Here is a 25391-nt window from a genome sequence, read left to right as displayed (position 1 = left end):
AGCTACTTTTTTTTTTTTTTTTTTTTTTTTTTTGCTTCCTTAGGTGATTATCTTCCTCTCCCCCAATGGACTGACAGCTTCGGAAGAACAAGCCTGGAGTCCTTTTCCTTTTGCTACACCCTCACCCCCCAACCGTGCTTGGCACATAAAAATGCCCTGGAATGTCTGGTAAACGAATGCACACATGACTCACCAAACTATCTCAACTCGACCTCCTGTGTACATCTTACATGGTTCCTAGCTTACCTGCTGTGAAGACAAGAGTTAACACAGCAGGCCTGACTGCTCTCCTCAGCAAGGCCTGCCAGCAAGGCTGACCCTCAGCTGGCCTCTGGGAACTTGGATTTCGAGAGGGTTCCCACCACGCTAACTGATAAGAGGGTCTCACTCTCTGATTACACTGTTTGTACAAACAGTGCGGTTTAGGCTGAATGCCCGTTTTCCTTCTGGAAGTCTGGAATTTAGGTATGTGCTGGGCAGAGGGTGCCTACATGACCAGCCCCCAGGGAAAATCCTGGGCTCTGAGTCTCTAATGAACTTCCCTGTAGATAACACTGCACACGTGTTGTCACAGCTTGTTGCTGGAGGAATTAAGCATGTCCCATGTGACTCCCTTGGGAGAGGACTCTAGAAGCTTGTGCCTGAATTCCTCCAGACTTCACCCCGTGAGCCTTTTCCCTTTGCTGATTTTGCTTTGCATCCCTTCAATGGAATAAATCATAGCCATGAGTACAACTGTAAGCTAAGTCCTGAGTCCTCCTAGCAAATCGTCAAACCTGGGAGTGGTCTTAGGGACCCCTGACACATCTACTCCACACTCACCCCCAAGTCTAGGCCACCACCATCCTTTTCCTAACTGCCTCCACCCACCACTCGTATCCTCCCAAGGCCCATCCTCCTCCCAGGTGCTGAAAGACCAGGCTCTTCTTCCCCAGTGCCCAGTGGATTTTACAGATGCCATTCCTAGGCCTGAACTCCTCTCCCCAAACCTCCAAACAGACCAACATCTAAACGATACAGTAATTATTATGGTCTTAAGCCACCCCTGTCCCCAGAGGTCAGGTGGCAGTGTCTAGTATCTTAGCTCGGGCAGCTGTAACAAAATACCACAGACTGGGTGGCTTAAACAACAGAAATTTATTTTCTCACAGTTCTGGAGGGTGGAAGTCTGAGATCAGGGTGCCAGCATGGTCCGGCTCTGGTGAGAATGCTCTTCCTGGCTGGCAGACATCTGCCTTCTCACTGTGTCCTCACATGGTGGAGAACTCTGCTTTTTCTCTTCCTGTTCTTATAAAGACACCAGTTCTATGGGATCAGGGCTCCACCCTTAAGACCTCGTTTAACCCTAACAACCTCCTTAAAGGCCCTGTCTCCAATACAGCCACATGGGAGGTTACAGCATCAACATATGCATTAGAGGGGGACAATCCATAGCACCTGAAGACGTCTTTGGTCATCAAGACTAGGGTGTTATGGGCTGAATTGTGCCCCTCCAAAGATTCATATGTTGAAGTCCTAACCCCTGGAATCTCAGAATATAACTGTATTTGGACATAGGGTCTTTTCAGAGGTCATTAAATTAAAATGAGGTCAGTAGGATGGGTCCTAATCCAATGTAATTGGTGGAAATTTGGACACGGACACATAGAGGGGAAATGCAGGAAGAAGACGGACACCAACAAGCCAAAGAACAGATCACGGCCCTCAGGAGAAATCATCCCTGCCAGCATCTTGATCTTGGACCTCTGTCCTCCAAAACTGTGAGAAAACAAAGTTGTGTTGTTTAAGCCACCCAGCCTGTGGTACTTTGTTATGGGAGCCCTAGCAAACTAATACAGGGGGAGGTGGTACTGCCAGCTAGTGAGTGGCGGCCAGGGATGCTGCTAAACATCCTACAACACGCAGGACGGCCCCCACCACAGAGATCCAGCCCCTGTGTCAGGAGTGCTGGAGTTGAGAAACTAGGTCTAAACTTAAATTTCCCAGAGCTCCTCTCTGCCCCCCAAGATAAAGCCCTCCTGTTATACGCTTCCATTGCATTCCAGTCTCCATTTAAAAATATGACCACCAAGCCAGACTGTGAACTCCATGGGGGAGGGCCTCAGGGTTTGGTCTGCAATTGTTTCCCAGTGCCCATCTCACCACAGGATGACATCAGTGAGTACTTCAAGAGTACCTTCCGGAGCACTTCAAAAGCACAGAGCACACCAAGTACTTCAACAGTACTTTATGGCACAGATGGCCAAAAAGCACAGGAAAAGATGCTCAACATCACTAATTATTAGAGAAATGTAAATCAAAACTACAATGAGGTATCACTTCACACAGGTCAGAACGGCCATCATTAAAAAGTCTACAAACAATAAATGCTGGAAAGAGTGTGGAGAAAAGGGAACCCTCCTACACTGCTGGTGGGAATGTAAATTGGTACAGCCACTAAGGAGAACAGTAGGGAGGTTCCTTAAAAAGCTAAAAATAGAGCTACCATATGATCCTGCAATCCTGCTCCTGGGCATATACCCAAAGAAAACTATAATTTGAAAAGATACGTGCACCCCAGTGTTCACTGCAGCACTATTTACAATAGCCAGGACATGGAACCAACCTAAATATCCATCGACAGAGGAATGGATAAAGAAGATGTGGTATATATATACAATGGAATATTACTCGGCCATAAAAAAGAACGAAATAATGCCATTTGCAGCAACATGGATGGACCTAGAGATTGTCATACTGAGTGAAGTAAGTCAGACAGAGAAGGACAAATATCATATGATATCACTTATATGTGGAATCTAAAGAAATGGTACAAATGAAGTTACTGACAAAATAGAAATAGAGTCACAGATGTAGAAAACAATCTTATGGTTACCAGGAGGGAAAGGGGGGAGGGATAAATTGGGAGACTGGGATTGACATATACACACTACTATATATAAAATAGATAACTAATAAGGACCTACTGTATAGCACAGGGAACTCTATTCAATACTCTGTAATGACCTATAAGGGAAAGGAATCTAAAAAAGAGTGGATATATGGATATATGTAACTGATTCACTTTTCTGTACAGCAGAAAGTAACACAACACTGTAAATCAACTATACTCAAATAAAAAATTAAAAAAAAAAACAAAAATAAAACGAGTACATTATGGCAGAGCCTGGCCCAGAAGGCGTACCAAAAATATATAGAACAACAACATATAACCCAAATCTAAGAATTACTTCCTGTCAGTGGCATAATACAGATTCCAAATGTAAGACTGGATGATATGATTAATAAACAAAATTTATTATTCTTACAATAAGGCAAGATGGAAGGAAACAAACGCCTTGCAGTTCAAGCTACAATGTTATTTGTCCTCCAGAATTAATTTTTTCCCCCACTTCTCAGGAGATGTGGCTTTTAGCCTCATTTTTTAAAAGCTCAGTTCAAACATGTGCCATTTATAGTAAACTCAACTGTAACCTTCAGCATCGACATGCTTGCGCAGTGGAGAATTTAACCGTGCCCCAAAAGAGGTCTGGCCTTTGCCATAGTTGAGTAGGGACTGCTCTTCCATAACAGAAAGATCTGAGACCAAAAAAACAAAAAAAGAATCCCAGCCCACAATCCCTAGAAAGTGCCTTTCCCCTTGCATATGTAAATAATGAGAGATTGCCTCATATATTCTCGCCCTATGGCAACGACTGCAGTCAGAGGAAAAGGCGGCGGATGCAAGTTCCCAGACACAACACAGCACAGCGGGGCCCTCTGGCTGTCAATTCCACCCAGCTCTCACTCACCAGAACCCCCAGCCCCCAACAGGTTGAGGAGGTGCAGCGCAGGCTCCGGCGTGGCCACCCTCTGAATCTGCACAGCCACCTTCAGCCCCTGGACAGAGTGACGGGAACATTAGTCACACAGTCGGTGGGATCCACTCACACCTGCTCACCCAGACTGAATTGGCATGACTGGCCCTGCTTTGGGGAACACACTGAACATACAGGGACAGGCCCTGTTCCCCTGTCCAGCTTTACAATTCTTCAGTATAAAGTTAACCACTGTCGTGGAATTTCAACTCCAAGATGGGATGGAGAGAGGGGGCCTGGGTAAGGGAGGCTTCCTCTGAGCAGCCTCCGGTAGTGGGGGAAATGCTGGAGCAAAGAGGGGCAGTGGATGGCCAGCAGATAGAGGGGTAGAGGGAAGATGCAGAGGTGGACCTCTGCAAATGAGGGGACGTTAGTAAACTATTCCGGAGGGGAAGCCCTGCTGTGGGAGAAAGGACCTGAACTCTCCTCTACCGCCAGCCACTCCCTTGGGAAGGGTATTTGAACTGACTTGCATTTCTAAGGGATGCCTCTGGCCTCGGTGTCCAGTGTGACGCCCAGTGGCAGCAGGAGCCTGTCAGGAGCAGTTCCCGGGGGTCCAGGAGAAATAACGGTGGCTCTGGGCAGGGTGGTGGCACCAGGAACAGAAGGAGCAGTCAGAGGTAGGTTTATATTTTGGAGGAAAAGTTCGTAGGACTTGGTGGTGGATGGGAAGTCAATGTGGCAGGTCCCTCAGGGCAGGTGATGGGCAGGGACAGGTGAGAGGAGGCCCCTCCTCCTCAGCGCAGGCCTCATAGCACACCTTAAAGTGTCCTTCTCTGTAACTCTGTCCACCTCAGTACCAAAACACAAGGCCCTGAGCCAAGAGCTTGGTTACCGGCCTGGACACTCTTCACACAGCCCTTGGACCCACTCATTCCTGTAGGTTTCCTGGCCATGGACAGGGTGGGAATGAGGGTGGAAGGACTGGACGAAGAAAGGCTGGACCCAGAGAGGCAGGGCCTGGACCCTAGTTGCTAGCCCCTCCCCTAGGACTGCTCTGGGCCTGACATCACACTAGGGATATTTACATTCAATGCAGAAATGCCACGGCCTGTACAGCAGTTCCTACCAGGAGGTAAGCCTGGGCCTCCAGCATGTTCCCAGTTCCCCCAACAGTTGGCAGTTGGCCCTAGATTCGTCCCTCCCTCCTGCCTCCCCACCTAACAAAACTCCTGAACCCCAGGCTTTCCTGGCTGGGGCTGGGGCCCTCCCAGCAAACCACTTCCCAGGCTTACTGTATCCTCAGAAGACCAAGGTGACTCCTGGAGAGCTGACTGGTCCCCTGGAGTCAGAGGTGTCCCCCTCTCTCCCATCATAGGCTTGATCTGCATCCTCAGGTCCAGCCCCAGCCCCTGGGAAAAGGCATGGAGGGTGCTGAGCAGGACAGAGGCGGTATGCAGGCTGTTCTCACCCTCAGAGACCCTAAGTTTGGGACTAGTGCCAACAGAATTTGGGGAACATGGGCCTGGTAGTTTCAGACCTGGTGATTCCCCCTATTGCACTGTGGGCCCCTGCCACCCATGAGGACTGATCATGCCAGAGACTTGGAGACAGACTTGACCCCTTTCTGGTTCTGGAGAGGCCCTGTCTGGAGGATAGGCCACAAGCCCTTGGAGGCACTACAAGATATTTTACTAGAAAGGTTTCTATAGAAAGGCTGGGAGCCCTTGGCTCTGAATATGAACTTCATTCTATGTTTTCTTAGAGTCCATATTTGTCTACCTGGCATCCATCAATCACGGGGCCAAACTAATGGCCACAGTTGTTTACACCTCCCGTGTGATCCACAGCTCGTACTCCGAACCACCTCCTTTATCTAGTTCTCACACACCAAGCCAACACTCCCCCTGCCCTAAATCACCAAGGCCAGTTACCAGACAACTGGGGACAGCCCCCGTGCCTCAAGATCCCCCAGAATTATTACTCAAACTCACCAATCCTAAGCTGTTTACCCTGCCCTGCCTTGCCTTTCCTACAGAAAACCAATAAAGGCTCTGGCCTAGAGTCTCTCCTCACTCCTGTCAGCCTCCTGACTGATGCTGGGGCTTCCTTGTGTGGCCCTGTGTGGCGTGGCCAGGCCCCTCCTCTCAAGAAATGTAAGTCGCTGTCACTGGCCTCTCCATGTCATCACTCAGTCACCTCCGTAAATTGAAATCCCGGGAGGTACCATTTTGAGACAAATGTTTTAATCAGAATAATTCTGATACAGATCACTCTTCTTGAAGGTTTTTAGGAGTTCCGCCTATTTGCTCAGCACATACTTATTGAGCACTGCTAGTACAGGCACTGTGGATCCAGCAGAAAACAAAAGAGGTGAAACCACAGCCTTGAGGAGCTGGGAGTTGTGCAGGAGAGGTGGCGTGGGTGGCCCTGGGACAGTAGGAAGGCTTAGCCTGGAGATGCCCATTCTTTGGGGCTACAGGGCCTTGGTCTGTCCCTGGCCACCAGCACTTATTCACACGTGACCTAAGAGCTGCCATAAGGGGCCCCAGTGATTGTGACAAGGCTCAGTGACACCCACATGGCCTAGAAGGGATAACCAAAGGTTCAGCCACATCGACCAAGTATCAGGATGTGCGATCCTCAAGGAGAAGACCCTGGTGACTAAGATGGCAGTCTCTAGAGACAGGCCTGGATTTGACTCACAGCCTCACATATGCTGGACCACTTAGGGGCATATTCAGGGATGAACTGCTTGATTCCTCTACACAGATGGAACTGTAGTGGGATTCCTCTATATAAAAGGAAGTGGACCACTTATGCCCACTCAGAACATTCTGTGACTGCCTGTGTTTCCAGATGCAGCAGAAGCCCCTCCTCTCCCACACTCAGTACTCACTACTGAGCTGGCAGTGAAGTTCTGTGGAAAGTGCTGGAACCCCATACTGAGAGGAAAGAGCCCACAGAAACCACAGAGGACACCCGTCCCTCATGGCCCGTACTCCCTCCCTCACACGGTCCATCTGCTGATTGAGGCATGGTGCCGGTAGGGGCCTGGAGCCGTCTTTACCAGCACCCATCTGTTCACTCCTTCATTCAACAGGCATCAATCGAGAGCTCTATAATGGCGCACAGAACACTCTATAATGGGGTTACTGCAACAACGACATCAGATGAGGCCCCTGCGATCCAGCAGCTCCAGTAAGACATTTGCAGATCTTAAGGTCTCAAAAGCCAGCGCCCTTTCCCAAGCAGCTAGTGGAGGACGTTCTCTTCTGAAACAAGAGTGTAAACCAAGGACAAGGAGGATCTGGGCACTAAGGAGAGGGCTCGGCTGCCCTGGGGTCTGATGCCAGCCATGCAGGGGCGAGAGTTTCAGCTGCCTGGCAGCCCACTCCTCACGAGGCTGTGCAGGGTTGAGACTCCGTGTTCTCAGGGCACAAGAATGGAAAAGGGGTCTCTACTACCCCGGCCTCCCCACCCCATTCACTGTGCCAGTGTCTCTGACACTCTGAGGCTGACACCATCCGTGATAGAGGTGGAGAGGCACATATTGAGGGAAGCTAGATATCTCATTGGCTCTGGGACAAAGAGGCCCAGCCTGGGGGTGAAGCTGGGCTCTGTATGTCCCTCTATCCAAATCTTAGCCCTAACCCTAAGCTTCAAAACCCCAAGAATGGGAACTCAAACTTGGAGGCTCGGTAGTTTAGGAAGGCAGGAATTCAGGGTCAAAGCGGGGATGGCAGGACTCCGCATTTTCTCACGCACCATACTGTGCAAGCTGGTTCTGAATGATTTTCCACTCTTTGACAAGGGCTCCCTTCCAGTGTGGCGTCTCAACTTGTCTCCCTAGGGGTGTGGGACCCCTGACAACTTTCCCACATTCTTTACAATCAGAGTGGCCCTCTCCTGCAGGTCCTCTTGTTCAGATCCAAATTATAATTCCTCCAGGAGCCTTGCTCACCACTGTTAAATCAGCAGGTGGCTTCTGCCCAGGGGGAGGTTGCTCCTGACAAGCAGTGGATGATGACAAAAAAGTCACCCAGGGATGCTCCTTGTCAGGGGCACGTTTGCAGCATTTTCAAAGGTGTGCCTTGTTCAGACAGGTCGAGTTCTTCCAGGATGTTGCAGGTTCCACCACTAGGCTTTCTCACATCCTGAACTTACATGGGCATCTCTAACAGACAGCGTGTTTCTGATCACTGTTGAAGAGTAAATCACACTGCATACAGTCGATGTCTGACTCTCACTGATGGACATGTTGACTCAGGGGAACTTTCTAAGAAGAAAGAATTTTAAGGGATAGGTGGGATTTGCCCAAATTCATGGGTCATGGATGCTCCCTCCAGACACTTCATGCCCTTGAGGAAAAGCCCTGGCTCAAATATCTGCCTGGCCCTGGTGTGCGTGTCATGTATTCCTCAACTTCTTCTATGAGAGGGAGTAAAGAATCATCACACGTGAATCTTACCATTTGCAAATCATGGGATGAATTTTCCTCCAAAATATCCTGCAGAGGAGTAGACTCTTTGGGTTTAAGTTGAGATTCCCAGTCTAAAATGAATTGGAAAAAAAATTACCTTCTTTCAGAAAGTAGTGGCATAATATTGACACACACAACATGTTTTTTTTTTTAATATTGACCCTAAACTTGGGTCAGTACTGAAATGGAAGAAGGTATCAGTGAGAAAGTGAGGCTCTAAGAGTAGGAATTGGGCAGTGATGGGAATGAAGTGGAAATGAGAGACTTTTTCCCCAGCAAAGGAATCCGTGGAGATTGAAAGTGATGTTATCAGACAGTGTTATCAGGCAAACAAGTAAGAAGCAATTAGACAAGTAACACACAAAGAAATGTTTGTTTTAAAGAGGAATTGGACAATAATTGTTCGTATGATATGGAGAAATTGGAACCCTCATGCATCGCTGGTGGGAAGGTAAAATAGTGTGACTATTCTAGAAAGCAGTTGGACAGTTCTTCAAAAAGTTTAAAAAATGACCCAGCAATTCCACTTCTAAGTATATACTCAAGAGAAATGAAAACATATCCACATAAATTTTTTTGAATTTTTGAATTTTATTTATTTTTTTATACAGCAGGTTCTTATTAGTCACCAATTTTATACACATCAGGGTATACATGTCAATCCCAATCGCCCAATTCAGCACACCACCACCCCCACCACCCCTGTGGCTTTCCCCACTTGGTGTCCATAGGTTTGTTCTCTACATCTGTGTCTCAACTTCTGCCCTGCAAACCGGTTCATCTGTACCATTTTTCTAGGTTCCACATACATGTGTTAATATGCAATATTTGTTTTTCTCTTTCCGACTTACTTCACTCTGTATGACAGTCTCTAGATCAATCCACATCTCAACAAATGACTCAATTTCGTTCCTTTTTATGGTTGAGTAATATTCCATTGTATATATGTACCACAACTTCTTTATCCATTCCTCTGTTGATGGGCATTTAGGTTGCTTCCATGACCTGGCTATTGTAAATAGTGCTTCAATGAACACTGGGGTGCATCTGTCTTTTGAATTATGGTTTTCTCTGGGTATATGCCCAGTAGTGGGATTGCTGGATCATATGGTAATTCTATTTTTAGTTTTTTAAGGAACCTCCATACTGTTCTCCACAGTGGCTGTATCAATTTACATTCCCACCAACAGTGCAAGAGGGTTCCCTTTTCTCCACACCCTCTCCAGCATTTGCTGTTCGTAGATTTTCTGATGATGTCCATCTTAACTGGTGTGAGGTGATACCTCATTGTAGTTTTGATTTGCATTTCTCTAATAATTAGTGACGTTGTGCAGTTTTTCATGTGCTTCCTGACCATCTGTATGTCTTCTTTGGGAAAATGTCTATTTAGGTCTTCTGCCCATTTTTGGATTGGGTTTTTTGTTCCTTTAATACTGAGCTGCATAAGCTGTTTATATATTTTGGAGATTAATCCTTTGTCCATTGATTCGTTTGAAAATATTTTCTCCCATTCTGAGGGTCGTCTCTTTGTCGTGTTTATGGTTTCCTTTGCTGTGCAAGAGCTTTGAAGTTTCATTAGGTCCCATTTGTTTTTGTTTTTATTTCCATTTCTCTAGGAGGTGGGTCAAAAAAGATCTTGCTGTGATTTATGTCAAAGAGTGTTCTTCCTATGTTTTCCTCTAAGAGTTTTATAGTGTCCGGTCTTACATTTAGGTCTCGAATCCATTTTGAGTTTATTCTTGTGTACAGTGTTAGGGAATGTTCTGATTTCATTCTTTTACATATAGCTGTCCAGTTTTCCCAGCACCACTTATTGAAGAGACTGTCTTTTCTCCATTGTATATCCTTGCCTACTTTGTCATAGATTAGTTGACCATAGGTTTGTGGGTTTATCTCTGGGCTTTCTATCTTGTTCCATTGATCTCTGTTTCTGTTTTTGTGCCAGTACCATATTGTCGTGATTACTATAGCTTTGTAGTATAGTCCGTTTTTTTCCCCTCAAGACTGCTTTGGCTATTTGGGGTCTTCTGTGTCTCCACACAAATTTTCAGATCTTTTGTTCTAGTTCCATAAAAAATGCCATTGGTAATTTGGTAGGGATTGCATTGAATCTGTAGATTGCTTTAGGGAGTATAGTCATTTTCACAACATTGATTCTTCCAATACAAGAACATGGTATATCTCCCCATCTGTTGGTATCATCTTTAATTTCTTTCATCAGTGTCTTATAGTTTTCTACATACAGGTCTTTTGTCTCCCTAGGTAGGTTTATTCCCAGGTATTTTATTCTTTTTGTTGCAATGGTAAATGGAAGTGTTTCCTTAATTTCTCTTTCAGATTTTTCATCATTAGTGTATAGGAATGCCAGAGATTTCCGTGCATTAATTTTGTATCCTGCAACTTTACCAAATTCATTGATTAGCTCTAATAGTTTTCTGGTGGCATCTTTAGGATTCTCTATGTATAGTATCATGTCATCTGCAAACAGTGACAGTTTTACTTCTTCTTTTCCAATTTGTATTCCTTTTATTTCGTTTTCTTCTCTGATTGCCGTGGCTAGGACTTCCAAAACTATGTTGAATAATAGTGGTGAGTGGACATCCTTGTCTTGTTCCTGATCTTAGAAGAAATGCTTTCAGTTTTTCACCATTGAGAATGATGTTTGCTTCACATAAATTCTTATACATGAATGTTCAGAGTAGTACTACTCCCAATCACCACAAAGTGGAAACAAGCTAGATGGCCATGATCTTATGAAGATGAACAGAATGTGGTGCATCCACACAATGGAATATCACTCAGCCTTAAAAAGGAATGAAGCATTTCATGCTACTACATGGAAGAACCTCAAAAACATGATGTTGAGTGAAAGAAGACACATACAGATGTATGATTCCATTTATATGAGATGTCCAGAACAGGCAAATCCACAGAGACAGAAAGTGAATTAGTGGTTGCTGGGGGCTGCAGGAAGGGGGATGGGGGACTGCTAGTAAGTATAGGGTTTCTTTTGGAGGTGATAGAAATGTTCTGGAAATAGATAGTGGTGATGGTTGCACAACTCTGTGAATATACAAAAAACCTCTGAATTGTACACTTTAAAAGGGTGAATTTTACAGTACATATCTCAAATTTTTTTTTAAAAAAAGAGAAATCGGAACAGATCTTTTTCTGAAACCAACAAAAAGGAAGAGAGTTTAAAAGTGAAAAAAGGGACTTCCAGGGAAGATGGCAGAAGAGTAAGACATGGAGATCACCTTTCTCCCCACAGATACAACAGAAATACATCTACACGTGGAACACTCCTACAGAACACCTACTGAATGCTGGCAGAAGACCTCAGACCTCGCAAAAGGCAAGAAACTCCCCATGTACCTGGGTAGGGCAAAAGAAAAAAGAATAAACAGAGACAAAAGGATAGGGATGGGACCCGCACCAGTGGGAGGGAGCCTTGAAGGAAGAAATGTTTCCACACACTAGGAAGCCCCTTCGTGGGTGGAGACTGAGGGTGGCGGAGGAGGAAAGCTTCGGAGTCGCGGAAGAGAGCACAGCAACAGGGGTGCAGAGGGCAAAGCGGAGAGATTCCCACACAGAGGATCGGTGCCGACCGGCACTGACCAGCCCGAGAGGCTTGTCTGCTTGCCCGCCGGGGCAGGCAGGGCTGGGAAGTGAGGCTCGAGCTTCGGTCGGAGTGCAGGGAGAGGACTGGGGTTGGTGGCGTAAACACAGCCTGCAGGGGATTAGTGTGCCACGGCTAGCCGGGAAGGAGTCTGGGAAAAAGTCTGGACCTGCCGAAGAGGCAAGAGACATTTTCTTCCCTCTTTGTTTCCTGGTGCGCGAGGAGAGGGGATTAAGAGCACTGCTTAAAGGAGCTCCAGAGATGGGCACAAGCCACGGCTAAAAGCGCGGACCCCAGAGATGGGCGTGGGACGCTGGGGCTGCTGTTGCCGCCACCAAGAGGCCTGTGTGCGAGCACAGGTCACTGTCCACGCCCCCCTTCCTGGTAGTCTGTGCAGCCCGCCACTGCTGGGGTCCCAGGATCCAGGGACGGCTTCCCCGTGAGAGCGCATGGCGCACCTCAGGCTGGTGCAACGTCACGCCGGCCTCTGCCACCGCAGGCTCGCCACGCACTCCGTGCCCCTCCCTCCCCTCGGCCTCAGTGAGCCAGAGTCCCCGAAGCGGCTGTTACTTTAACCCCGGCCTGTCTGAGCGAAGAACAGATGCCCTCCGGCGACCTACACGCAGAGGCGGGGGCAAATCCAAAGCTGAGACCCAGGAGCTGTGAGAACAAAGAAGAGAAAGGGAAATCTCTCCCAGCAGCCTCAGAAGCAGTGGATTAAAGCTCCACAATCAACTTGATGTACCCTGCATCTGTGGAATACATGAATAGACAATGATTCATCCCAAATTGAGGAGGTGGACTTTGAGAGCAAGATTTATGATTTTTTTCCCTTTTCCTCTTTTTCTGAGTGTGTATGTGCATGTTTCTGTGTGAGATTTTGTCTGTATAGCTTTGCTTCCACCATTTCTCCCAGGGTTCTATCCATCCATTTTTTGTTTTTTTGGTTTTTCAGGGTTTTTAAAATTTTTTTCTTAATAATTATTTTTTATTTTAATAACTATATTATATTTTATCATACTTTATTTTATTTCACTTTACCTTCTTTCTTTTTTCCTACTTTCCCTCCTTCCTCCCCCCCTTCTTTCTTTCTTTTTCTTTCTTCCCTCCTCCCCTTCCCTTTCCCCTTCTTCTACTTCTACTAGCTCTTTCTTTCTAATTTTTCTCTTTTTTATTCTGAGCCGGGTGGATGAAAGGCTCTTCGTGCTGCAGCCAGCAGTCAGTGCTGTGCCTCTGAGGTGGGAGAGCCAACTTCAGGACACTGGTCCACAAGAGACCTCCCAGCTCCACGTAATATCAAACAGCGAAAATCTCCCAGAGATCTCCATCTCAACACCAGCACCCAGCTTCACTCAACGACCAGCAAGCTACAGTGCTGGACACCCTGTGCCAAACAACTAGCAAGACAGGAACACAACCGCACCCATTAGCAGAGAGGCTGCCAAAAATATAATAAGTCCACAGACACCCCAAAACACACCACCAGACGTGGACCTGCCCACCAGAAAGACAAGATCCAGCCTCATCCACCAGAAAGACAAGATCCAGCCTCATCCACCAGAACACAGGCACCAGTCCTCTCCACCAGGAAGCCTACACAACCCACTGAACCAACCTTAGCCACTGGGGACAGACACCAAAAACAACGGGAACTATGAACCTGCAGCCTGCAAAAAGGAAACCCCAAACACAGTAAGATAAGCAAAATGAGAAGACAGAAAAACACACAGCAGGAGAAGGAGCAAGATAAAAACCCACCAGACCTAACAAATGAAGAGGTAATAGGCAGTCTACCTGAAAAAGAATTCAGAATAATTATAGTAAAGATGATCCAAAATCTTGGAAATAGAATAGAAAAAATGCAAGAAACATTTAACGAGGACCTAGAAGAACCAAAGATGAAACAAACAATGATGAACAACACAATAAATGAAATTAAAAATACTCTAGAAGGGATCAATAGCAGAATAACTGAGGCAGAAGAATGGATAAGTGACCTGGAAGATAAAATAGTGGAAATAACTACGACAGAGCAGAATAAAGAAAAAAGAATGAAAAAAACTGAGGACAGTCTCAGAGACCTCTGGGACAACATTAAACACACCAACATTCGAATTATAGGGGTTCCAGAAGAAGAAGAGAAAAAGAAAGGGACTGAGAAAATATTTGAAGAGATTAGAGTTGAAAACTTCCCTAATATGGGAAAGGTAATAGTTAATCAAGTCCAGGAGGCATAGAGAGTCCCATACAGGATAAATCCAAGGAGAAATACGCCAAGACACATATTAATCAAACTGTCAGAAATTGAGTACAAAGAAAACATATTAAAAGCAGCAAGGGAAAAACAACAAATAACACACAAGGGAATCCCCATAAGGTTAACACCTGATCTTTCAGCAGAAACCCTGCAAGCCAGAAGGGACTGGCAGGAAATATTTAAAGTGATGAAGGAGAAAAACCTGCAATCAAGATTATTCTACCCAGCAAGGATCTCATTCAGATTTAATAGAGAAATTAAAACCTTTACAGACAAGCAAAAGCTGAGAATTCAGCACCACCAAACCAGCTTTACAACAAATGCTAACGGAACTTCTCTAGGCAAGAAACGCAACAGAAGGAAAAGACCTACAATAACGAACCCAAAACAATTAAGAAAATGGGAATAGGAACATACATTTCAATAATTACCTTACATGTAAATGGATTAAATGCTCCCACCAAAAGTCACAGACTGGCTGAATGGATACAAACACAAGACCCATATATATGCTGTCTACAAGAGACCCACTTCAGACCTAGAGACACATACAGACTGGAAGTAAAGGGATGGAAAAAGATATTCCATGCAAATGGAAACCAAAAGAAAGCTGGAGCAGCAATTCTCATATCAGACAAAACCGACTTTAAAGTAAAAACTATTAGAAGAGACAAAGAAGGACACTACATAATGATCAAGGGTTTGATCCAAGAAGAAGATATAACAATTGTAAAAATTTATGCACCCAACATAGGAGCACCTCAATACATAAGGCAAATACTAACAGCCATAAAAGGAGAAATCGACAGTAACACAATCATAGTAGGGGACTTTAACACGCCACTTTCACCAATGGACAGATCATCCAAAATGAAAATAAATAAGGAAACACAAGCTTTAAATGATACATTAAACAAGATGGACTTACTTGATATTTATAGGACATTCCATCCAAAAACAACAGAATACACATTTTTCTCAAGTGCTCATGGAACATTCTCCAGGATAGATCATATCTTGGGTCACAAATCAAGCCTTGGTAAATTTAAGAAAATTGAAATTGTATCAAGTATCTTTTCTGACCACAATGCTATGAGACTAGATATCAATTACAGGAAAACAGCTGTAAAAAATACAAACACATGGAGGCTAAACAATACACTACTTAATAACGAAGTGATCACTGCAGAAATCAAAAAGGAAATTAAAAAATACCTAGAAACAAATGACAATGAAGACACGACGACCCAAAACCTATGGGATGCAGCAAAAGCAGTTCTAAGAGGGAAGTTTATAGCAATACAATCCTACCTTAAGAAACAGGAAACATCTCAAATAAACAACCTAACCTTGCACCTAAAGCAATTAGAGAAAGAAGAACCAAAAAACCCCAAAGTTAGCAGAAGGAAAGAAATCATAAAAATCAGATCAGAAATAAATGAAAAAGAAATGAAGGAAACGATAGCAAAAATCAATAAAACTAAAAGCTGGTTCTTTGAGAAGATAAACAAAATTGATAAACCATTAGCCAGACTCATCAAGAAAAAAAGGGAGAAGACTCAAATCAATAGAATTAGAAATGAAAAAGGAGAAGTAACAACTGACACTGCAGAAATACAAAAGATCATGAGAGATAACTACAAGCAACTCTATGCCAATAAAATGGACAACCTGGAAGAAATGGACAAATTCTTAGAAATGCACAACCCGCCAAGACTGAATCAGGAAGAAATAGAAAATATGAACAGACCAATCACAAGCACTGAAATTGAAACTGTGATAAAAGATCTTCCAACAAACAAAAGCCCAGGACCAGATGGCTTCACAGGCGAATTCTATCAAGCATTTAGAAAAGAGCTAACACCTATCCTTCTCAAACTCTTCCAAAATATAGCAGAGGGAGGAACACTCCCAAACTCATTCTACGAGGCCACCATCACCTTGATACCAAAAGCAGACAAGGATGTCACAAAGAAAGAAAACTACAGGCCAATATCACTGATGAACATAGATGCAAAAATCCTCAAGAAAATACTAGCAAACAGAATCCAACAGCACATTAAAAGGATCAGACACCATGATCAAGTGGGGTTTATTCCAGGAGTGCAAGGATTCTTCAATATACGCAAATCAATCAACGTGATACACCATATTAACAAATTGAAGGAGAAAAACCATATGATCATCTCAATAGATGCAGAGAAAGCTTTTGACAAAATTCAACACCCATTTATGATAAAAACCCTGCAGAAAGTAGGCATAGAGGGAACTTTCCTCAACATAATAAAGGCCACATATGACAAACCCACAGCCAGCATCGTCCTCAATGGTGAAAAACTAAAACCATTTCCACTAAGATCAGGAACAAGACAAGGTTGCCCACTCTCACCACGCTTATTCAACCTAGTTTTGGAAGTTGTAGCCACAGCAATCAGAGAAGAAAAGGAAATAAAAGGAATCCAAATCGGAAAAGAAGAAGTAAAGCTGTCACTGTTTGCAGATGACATGATACTATACTTAGAGAATCCTAAAGATGCTACCAGAAAACTACTAGAGCTAATCAATGAATTTGGTAAATTAGCAGGATACAAAATTAATGCACACAAATCTCTGGCATTCCTATATACTAATGATGAAAAATCTGAAAGTGAAATCAAGGAAACACTCCCATTTACCACTGCAACAAAAAGAATAAAATATCTAGGAATAAACCTACCTAAGGAGACAAAAGACCTGTATGCAGAAAATTATAAGACACTGATGAAAGAAATTAAAGATGATACAAATAGATGGAGAGATATACCATGCTCCTGTATTGGAAGAATCAATATTGTGAAAATGACTCTACTACCCAAAGCAATCTACAGATTCAATGCAATCCCTATCAAACTACCACTGGCATTTTTCACAGAACTAGAACAAAACATTTCACAATTTGTATGGAAACACAAAAAACCCCGAAAAGCCAAAGCAATCTTGAGAACGAAAAATGGAGCTGGAGGAATCAGGCTCCCTGACTTCAGACTATACTACAAAGCTACAGTAATCAAGACAGTGTGGTACTGGCACAAAAACAGAAAGATAGATCAATGGAACAGGATAGAAAGCCCAGAGGTAAACCCACGCACATATGGTCACCTTATCTTTGATAAAGGAGGCAGGAATGTACAGTGGAGAAAGGACAGTCTCTTCAATAAGTGGTGCTGGGAAAACTGGACAGAGACATGTAAAAGTATGAGATTAGATCACTCCCTAACACCATACAGAAAAATAAACTCAAAATGGATTAAACACCTAAATGTAAGGCCAGACACTATCAAACTCTTAGAGGAAAACATAGGCAGAACACTCTATGACATCAATCATAGCAAGATCCTTTTTGACCCACCTCCTAGAGTAATGGAAATAAAGACAAAAATAAACACATGGGACCTAATGAAACTTAAAAGCTTTTGCACAGCAAAGGAAACCATAAACAAGACCAAAAGACAACCCTCAGAATGGGAGAAAATATTTGCAAATGAAGCAACTGACAAAGGATTAATCTCCAAAATTTATAAGCAGCTCATGCAGCTCAATAACAAAAAAACAAACAACCCAATCCAAAAATGGGCAGAAGACCTAAATAGACATTTCTCCACAGAAGATATACAGACTGCCAACAAACACATGAAAGGATGTTCAACATCTTTACTCATTAGAGAAATGCAAATCAAAACTACAATGAGATATCATCTCACACCAGTCAGAATGGCCATCATCAAGAAATCTAGAAACAATAAATGCTGGAGAGGGTGTGGAAAAAAGGGAACACTCTTGCACTGCTGGTGGGAATGTGAATTGGTACAGCCACTATGGAGAACGGTATGGAGGTTCCTTAAAAAACTACAAATAGAACTACCATATGACCCAGCAATCCCACTACTGGGCATATACCCTGAGAAAACCATAATTCAAAAAGAGTCATGTACCAAAATGTTCATAGCAGCCCTATTTACAATAGCCCAGAGATGGAAACAACCTAAGTGTCCATCATCGGATGAATGGATAAAGATGTGGCACATATATACAATGGAATATTACTCAGCCATAAAAAGAAACGAAATTGAGCTATTTGTAATGAGGTGGATGGACCTAGAGTCTGTCATACAGAGTGAAGTCAGAAAGAGAAAGACAAATACTGTATGCTGACACATATATATGGAATTTAAGAAAAAAAAATGTCATGAAGAACATAGGAGTAAGACAGGAATAAAGACACAGACCTACTAGAGAATGGACTTGAGGATATGGGGAGGGGGAAGGGTAAGCTGTGACAAAGTGAAAGAGCGGCATGGACATATACACACTACCAAACGTAAGGTAGATAGCTAGTGGGAAGCAGCCGCACAGGGAGATCAGCCAGGTGCTTTGTGACCGCCTGGAGGGGTGGGGTAGGGAGGGTGGGAGGGATGGAGACGCAAGAGGGAAGGGATATGGGAACAGATGTATATGTATAACTGATTCACTTTGTTATAAAGCAGAAACTAACACACCATTGTGAAGCAATTATACTCCAATAAAGTTGTAAAAAAAAAAAGTGAAAAAAGAAGAGCTAAAGGAACTTACCCCAAACAACCTTATTTCCCCTCAGGATAAAGAACCTTAAAAATGCCCTCAGACTGACACTTCCCAGCAGCACCCACCCTCAAGTCCCGGTCTGGATTGGTCACAATATGCTATGCCCCCTGGTACTCACCCACACCCGTGGCACAGAGAATGCCTCGTTCTGCTGTCATCAGCTCTTCTCTTGGCCCCACCTGGGAGACCAGACAGGCTTTGCAGGGTGAAGTCCCTGCTGGTGGAGAAAAACATACGTGCTGAGGGAAGGGAGGGTTTGCAGAGGAAAATAAGTGCTTCCCCTGCCTGCCTGCCCTCCACCTGGACCTCAGCTCCTGACCCCGAGCAAGTACGCGGGGTACCTAAGTGATCACATCCAGTTTTTAATGAACTCAGTGAGGTTCTTTCGCAAGGGCCCAAACCACAAACGCTCCCTCTCTGCCCCATGGAACTGAGATTCTCTAAGTCCCAAAGCCCAAGGTCAATGTCAGTGAGACCCACACGAGTGACTGGAGAGAATTAAGTAAAAGCAATGCATGGAGCTGTTATCCTGTGGAAGCCCATGAACTGGAAACCCACACTACATCACTGTGGTCACGTGGCAGGCGCTTAAAAAGCATTTGCATACAGGAAGGACCGGAGTAGCACCAGCCTTACCCCGGGGGGCCAGGGTCCTGCAGTTGTCCAGCAGCACGTATCTGCACAGGTTCCTCTGAGCGTCATCCAGCAACGCCCACTCCTGGATGAGCCCCACTGCCACATCCTCCAAGGTGACTGATTCCTAAGACAGTACACATATTCCGGCTCAGCAAGGACCACCCTCACCATTCTGCAGGACGAGGGGTTATCCCTGGGGAAGGTAGACCCAATGCAAGAACATTCAGAGAGTGTTCTCTCCAAAGCAGGGCTTAGCAAACCCAGCCTGCCTCCTGTTTGTCTGAATAAAGTTTTACTGGCAAACAGCCACACCCGTTTGTTTATCTCTACGGCAATTTTTGTGCTACAAGGGCAGAATTGAGGAGTTGCTGGGACAGAGCTCATATGGCACACCCAGCAGAAAATACTGACTTTCTTTTAACATTTGGACAGATCCAAAAGTATAAGCTTTGGCTCTCTGTCACTCCACTAACCAGTGATGGCAGAGCCTGTTCTTCTCACCTTTACAGAGCTTTTCCTAAACTCCTTATTTACGACATCAAAAGTTTGGGTTTGATCTTTTAATTTTCATGAAGTCCCTAGGACGCCGCCCAAGACACAGATAAGCATTTAGTCATTTTTTATGCTTGTTAAAATAGGACTTCCATTGCATCTGAGAAACTTGATGGCCTTTTAATCTCAGAATTCTCTACAACAGCACTGACTGGTAAAGCTCACTGTGATGATGGGAATGTTCTATGTCTGCACTTTCCAAAAAGAAAGCCACTGGCACGTGTGGCTACTGAGCACTTGAGAAATGTACTTTGGGTGACTGAGTAACTGAGGTTTTAATTTTGTTGGATTTTAATTAATTTTAATTTTACTGTATAGAGCCATGTGTTTTTGGTAGGTCTCACGAGCGATGGCAGGGATGGCCCTGGAGCTCTGCTGCTGCCGGCTCTAAATGAGCCCCATACTGCAGTCAGACTCTGGAATTAGGCACAGAACCCCAGGGTCGCGTTGGGAACCCTCCACCCAAACCAGTTCCCTCCGGAGGTCATGTACTGAAAGAGGTTGCCAGGTCCTGGGGACAGGGCTAAAGATGCTCCACACTTCCCTCTTCTTTCTTCCTCAGTTAGGAGGCAGGCAGAGAGGAGACAGGGCTCAGAGTACATAACTATTCCCCCCACCAACCATCCTAACCACCCCCTTCCCCCTCACCATGACACCAGCGCCAGGGTTTAAAGTTTCAGTAGGTGTCCTTCCTGCAATAAGAGAGACAGAGGTAAAAGAAGAAATGAGAGTGGAAGCAGAACACCAAGCAGGGGTTTGGCCCAGGTAATTCCATTTCTGTGGACCACCAGCAGGGCGGCCAAGCGAAACATGCTTACCCGGAAATTATCTCAATAAGGAACATATGGGGCCCCGAGCCACCTTTCACACCACTGGCCCTGACCGTTTCTACTGTCTCCAGTCACCTAATAAAAGCATCATTTCTCCTCTTATCCTCCCTCAAAACACCTCTAACATCCTCTACGTTTCCTCCACTGCCCTTATCAAGTTGCGATTTTTAAATATGTATTTGTATAGGTAAGTTTGCCTCTCTCTCTCCAACCACGATGTAAACTCTCGAAGTACAGACCTGTGTCCACTTTTTTCAGGACTGCAAATCCTGCCACCAGAACAGCACTTGATAAGTACTCAGTACTTTATGTACTAGGGGTTGGCAAACTTTCTGTAAAAGACCAGACAGTAAATATCTTAAAATCTGTGGGCCACATGTATGGCAACTATTTAACTGTGGTTATAGCATAGAAACAGCCACAGGGAACACATAAACACGTGTTCCAATAAAACCTTATTAATAGAAACCAGCACTGGGGCAGATTTGCCCACAGGCCACAGTTTGTCAAGCCCTACTCTATATCATGTGGTGGAGAGAATACATCGATCATCAAATTCTCTCAGTTCTACCTCTTATGCATTGCTGTTAAACATTCCAACTTTTTCAATTCCACGATCACCACCAAACCCCAACTTTTCCAACTCCACAATCGTCTGAGTCCTGAACTAACCCAAGCTGCTATATGTGTGGACTTTGCATTCATTCTTGTCCATCCTAAACACCATGCTCAACCCAGGAGTTGGTGGTTTGTTTAAATCACAAACAAAATCATATTACTCCCTACTTAAAACTCTGATTCAGTGGCTTCCCATTGGCCTTAGAACAAGGTCCAAAGTTTACCATGGCCTTCAGGGCCCTGCCCTCCTCTCCTCCCGGCTCATCCATTCCGCACTTTGTCTTCTGTGTTTTAGCTTTCCCTATCTTTTCTCAGCTCCTGGAATACACCAGTCTTTGTACTGCCTGAGGGATTACGCATCCACCGTTCTTTCAAATCTCCTCCCCACTCCGACTCCACAGCCTGACCCCTGTCTAGCTACATAAAACTCATCTTTTAAGTTCAAACATTTGTCCCGTTTAAGATATTTTTGCTGATCTCCTCCTCAAGTTCCCCTGTCCTGTGTTTCTACATCACCCATGTCATTATTAATTGAAAATCTGTCTTCCCAGCTAGAATAAAACCTCCACAGGGGCAAGCACTAAATCTATTTCAGTCACATTGTTTCCCCTGTACAGGGCCCGGTTCACTGAGGGCACCCCCAATGAAAATGTGCCAAACAATCAACACTCCTCAAGAATAATTCAATATAGTTAGGCTAAGAAGGCATGCGCCCGCATGCACACTCACACACACACACACACACACACACACAAACACATAAGACAACACCACAAGTCAAAAATAAAAATGACTTAAAATGCCTGTTCATATAACAAAAATCACAACACTAAATTTCAGCTGTCTTTAAGAAACGTTAATTCTTTCTAAAAACACAAAGCGGGACATGAATCCTCTCTAAAAACAAAGACCACATTCATCAAATTGAAATCTGATGCTTAATTTTCCTCCAGAATTAATTTTTTTCCCCATTTCTCATTAGAAGTGAGTCTTAACCCTATGATTTAAAAAAGACATCCCATTCACTGCCAACTCAATTTCAATTCCCGGTACTAACAAAGCTTATGTTCTTTTTCCTGGAGTCCCATCTTTTGAAGCCTTATGGCGATTTACAGGCTGGAGCCAACTTGAAAAGAACTGAAGAGTCTTATTTTTCTTTGATGTTAATAAGACTTGTGACGTAAGTGAGAAATAGCTTTTATTAGGACATGCTCCCCTTACAGTTAAGAAAACTGATACAAAGTAAAAGTCAGAAGGGAGGGAGGGAGGGAGGGGAAAGGAAAGGAAAGGAAAAGGAAAAGAAAGCTAAGTTAACAGGTCCTAAGGTGAGCAAGTGCAAATTGTCAGTCACCAACTAATTCATCCCTTGATAGAGGGTACATTCCATTTTTTAAATTCACATGCCAAGTCACTCAAATCAGTTTGCACATGTAGACTCAGACCTAAATTTCCATTTGCAGAGCTAGATAACCTGAAACGTAATATGAAATAAAACGTTATTTATTAATAAACAGTTATCCTGCATATGGGAGATACGGTAGGCCTACAAATCGGGGAAGACGGGTGAGTGCTGGGGCCGGCTGGTGTCACCACTTCTTAGCTGCGGGACCTGGGCTGTACTTCGTGACCTCCCCTTCAATAGGCGGATGACAGTCCTGTTGGCCCGAACAAGGGGTACCTGAGAGCGACAGACCTAACAGGGGGAGCCCGGCTGCAGAGCCGAGCTGTGCGGGCCCCATCCCGGCCCCGGGGTTACCGCGGGGAGGAAGCACCTCGGCCCGGGCAGCCGTCCTAGGCCCTCCGGCTCCTCCCCGCGCCCGCCGAGCCTCCCCGCCCTCCCCAGGGGCCTGGCCGCACCTGCAGAACCGCCGGAGACACTCCCACCGCAGCGCGCCGCGCGGCCCCGTACAGCCGCCACCATCCGCCGCCGCTGCGCACTTCTGCTTCCGGTGTCAGGGCCGCCGCGAGCGGAAGTAGTCGGGGCACTCAGGGCCAGAGGACCTCCGGTCCTCAGGGCCAGTGGCGGAAAGGTTGACTCCTTCACCCAACCTTGGAGGAAGAATTCTTGTTTCCTTCCCCAGGGCTGCGGGCGAGGTTAAGCTCTCGGGTGGGGCCTGACCGGACCTAAAGAGTGGGGTTGGAGCGGGGTGTATGCCGACTGGTCGGGGCTAAGGACAGAGCTGAAGCCCGATGGGCGGGGATTGGGGGCAGGGCCTGGGCTTGGTGGGCGGGATAGAGGCGGGGCCTCGCTGGCTCGTTGGCACGCTCGATGTTCTACTTTCCTCTCCCCCTTCCTTCCCCCCCACCCTGCCCCGCCTTGCCTTTCTCCTTTGCCTTAACCCAAGTCCCTGCAAAAATTGTTCAGAATTTCTGATTTCTTCTAAAAATAAGATTATATATTCTACTTCTTCTACAATTTGCCTTTCTCACTAAAAATAAGATGTGAAAATCTATTCAAGACAATAGAGAGATCTGACTGTTCTTTTTAAAATTGTGTATTTGTATGTCGTACAGATAATACATACATACAGGAAAAGTTCAAATGGGGGATCTCCCTCCATCCCTAAGTTTTCCTCCCCAGAAACAACCACTGTGACCAGTTCCCTGATATCGTTTATATTTCAAGCACTCCGTGTATTATTTCTCTCAATAAGTAACCTACAGAGCATCGGTTGATTGCTACATACTAAGGTTACAAAGCCCTTTCCTGCAAGGGTGCTACAAGTGGAGGATTGGAGGGAAGATGTGGAGAGAGAGATGAGGTTGATCCATTCCAATAAAACTAACTCAACACATTGTCATATGTGATGTATTAGCAGAATTTTTTTAACTGATAAGGAGATGTGGAAGAGAAATAAAGAAATTTGGCATAGTTGATTGAAAGCAGATCTTAAAGGATGGATATCAAGTCATGGAGAATGGTTAGTGCACTGGGTGAGAAATGTTGCAACTTGGGGGTATAGTGTGAGCAAAAACACAGAGGCAAGGGGGAAATACATGTTCTGGGAACACTGAGTAATGAGTTATGGCTAGAGATTAAAGCTCTTTGTGTGTGTTACTGTCACAGGAATACACAAATAGATCAAAGAAACAATAGCTCAGAAGCAGACTCAAGCATGTATGGACTTTTAGTATGGGTTAGGGGGTAGTATTTCAAATCAATGGGGAAAGGAGGCAATTGGGAAAATTGGCTAAAGGATTAAGTTCTTAGATCCCCATTTCACATCATTCACAACAATAAATTCCAGGCGGACTGACTCAAACTTTAAAAAGAACTTTAAGATATTAGATGAAAGTGTAGGAATAGTATTCCTAACAGATTTTGCTTTATATTTTTCAAAGTTATGGTATCAGTTGTATAACCCAATGGTTAAGAGTACTGGTTTTTGATACTTACTAGCCAACCTGTGACCTACCTAATTTCTCTGTGCCTCAAGTTTCCTAAACTGTTGAGTGGGGGCAATAATGAGATTGCACTGAGGATTGGATGATATAATGCCTGTATGCAAAACACCTATCATAATGCCTGACATGTTATAAGTGCTCAATAAATATTGGCTACTATCATTATACTTTTTCATGACATAACCTTATATCAGTATAAAATCTCCCCCTCTTCCCTTTTTAAAATTGGCCTTTAATTTTAGTCTAACATTGCCATAACATCTTCTTGCTCTTGCTGTTAGTATTTGTCTGATATGTCTCTTGTTTTCAACCTCTTTGTCATTTTCTCTTAATTGATGTTTTTTAATAAATAGTACATAGCTGAAGAAACAAAAGAAAAAGAAAAAAGAAATAGTACGTAGCTGGATTTTGTTTTTTAACAAAGTCTGAAAGTAACTCTCTTCTAACAGGCGAACTTAATCCACTTATATTTAATGTGATTATTCATATGTTTAATGTACTTTTGCCACCTTATTTTACATTTATCTTATGTTTTCTATTTATCATGTGTGTCTGTTGTATGTTGATTGAGCCA

The 25391-nt window shown here is 44.4% G+C and overlaps 1 protein-coding gene across 4 annotated transcripts in view; it reads right to left on the bottom strand.

Moving 5' to 3' along the window:
- Nucleotides 1-23490, bottom strand: part of ZNF333 (zinc finger protein 333) — a 33008-nt gene extending 9518 nt beyond the window's left edge. For 3 of the 4 annotated variants that reach the window (XM_081233651.1, XM_081233654.1, XM_081233652.1), the window contains exons 1-7: nt 23270-23490; nt 20613-20656; nt 19413-19536; nt 18895-18993; nt 8269-8351; nt 5093-5209; nt 3792-3879 (exon numbers count right to left, since the gene is read on the bottom strand). In XM_081233651.1, coding sequence (XP_081089777.1) covers nt 3792-3879; nt 5093-5209; nt 8269-8351; nt 18895-18993; nt 19413-19536; nt 20613-20656; nt 23270-23333 — 619 coding nt within the window. In that variant the 5' untranslated portion in view covers nt 23334-23490. The remainder of the gene's footprint in view (nt 1-3791; nt 3880-5092; nt 5210-8268; nt 8352-18894; nt 18994-19412; nt 19537-20612; nt 20657-23269) is intronic. The other variant, XM_081233653.1, reaches the window with a different exon arrangement.
- Between the last annotated feature and the right edge of the window lie 1901 nt (nt 23491-25391).

This window comes from Mesoplodon bidens (assembly GCF_964165515.1).
Source record: "Mesoplodon bidens genome assembly, chromosome: 4".
Taxonomy (NCBI): domain Eukaryota; kingdom Metazoa; phylum Chordata; class Mammalia; order Artiodactyla; family Ziphiidae; genus Mesoplodon; species Mesoplodon bidens.
The sequence above is the reverse complement of the archived record's forward strand: the minus strand, read 5'-3'. Positions and strand labels throughout refer to the sequence as shown.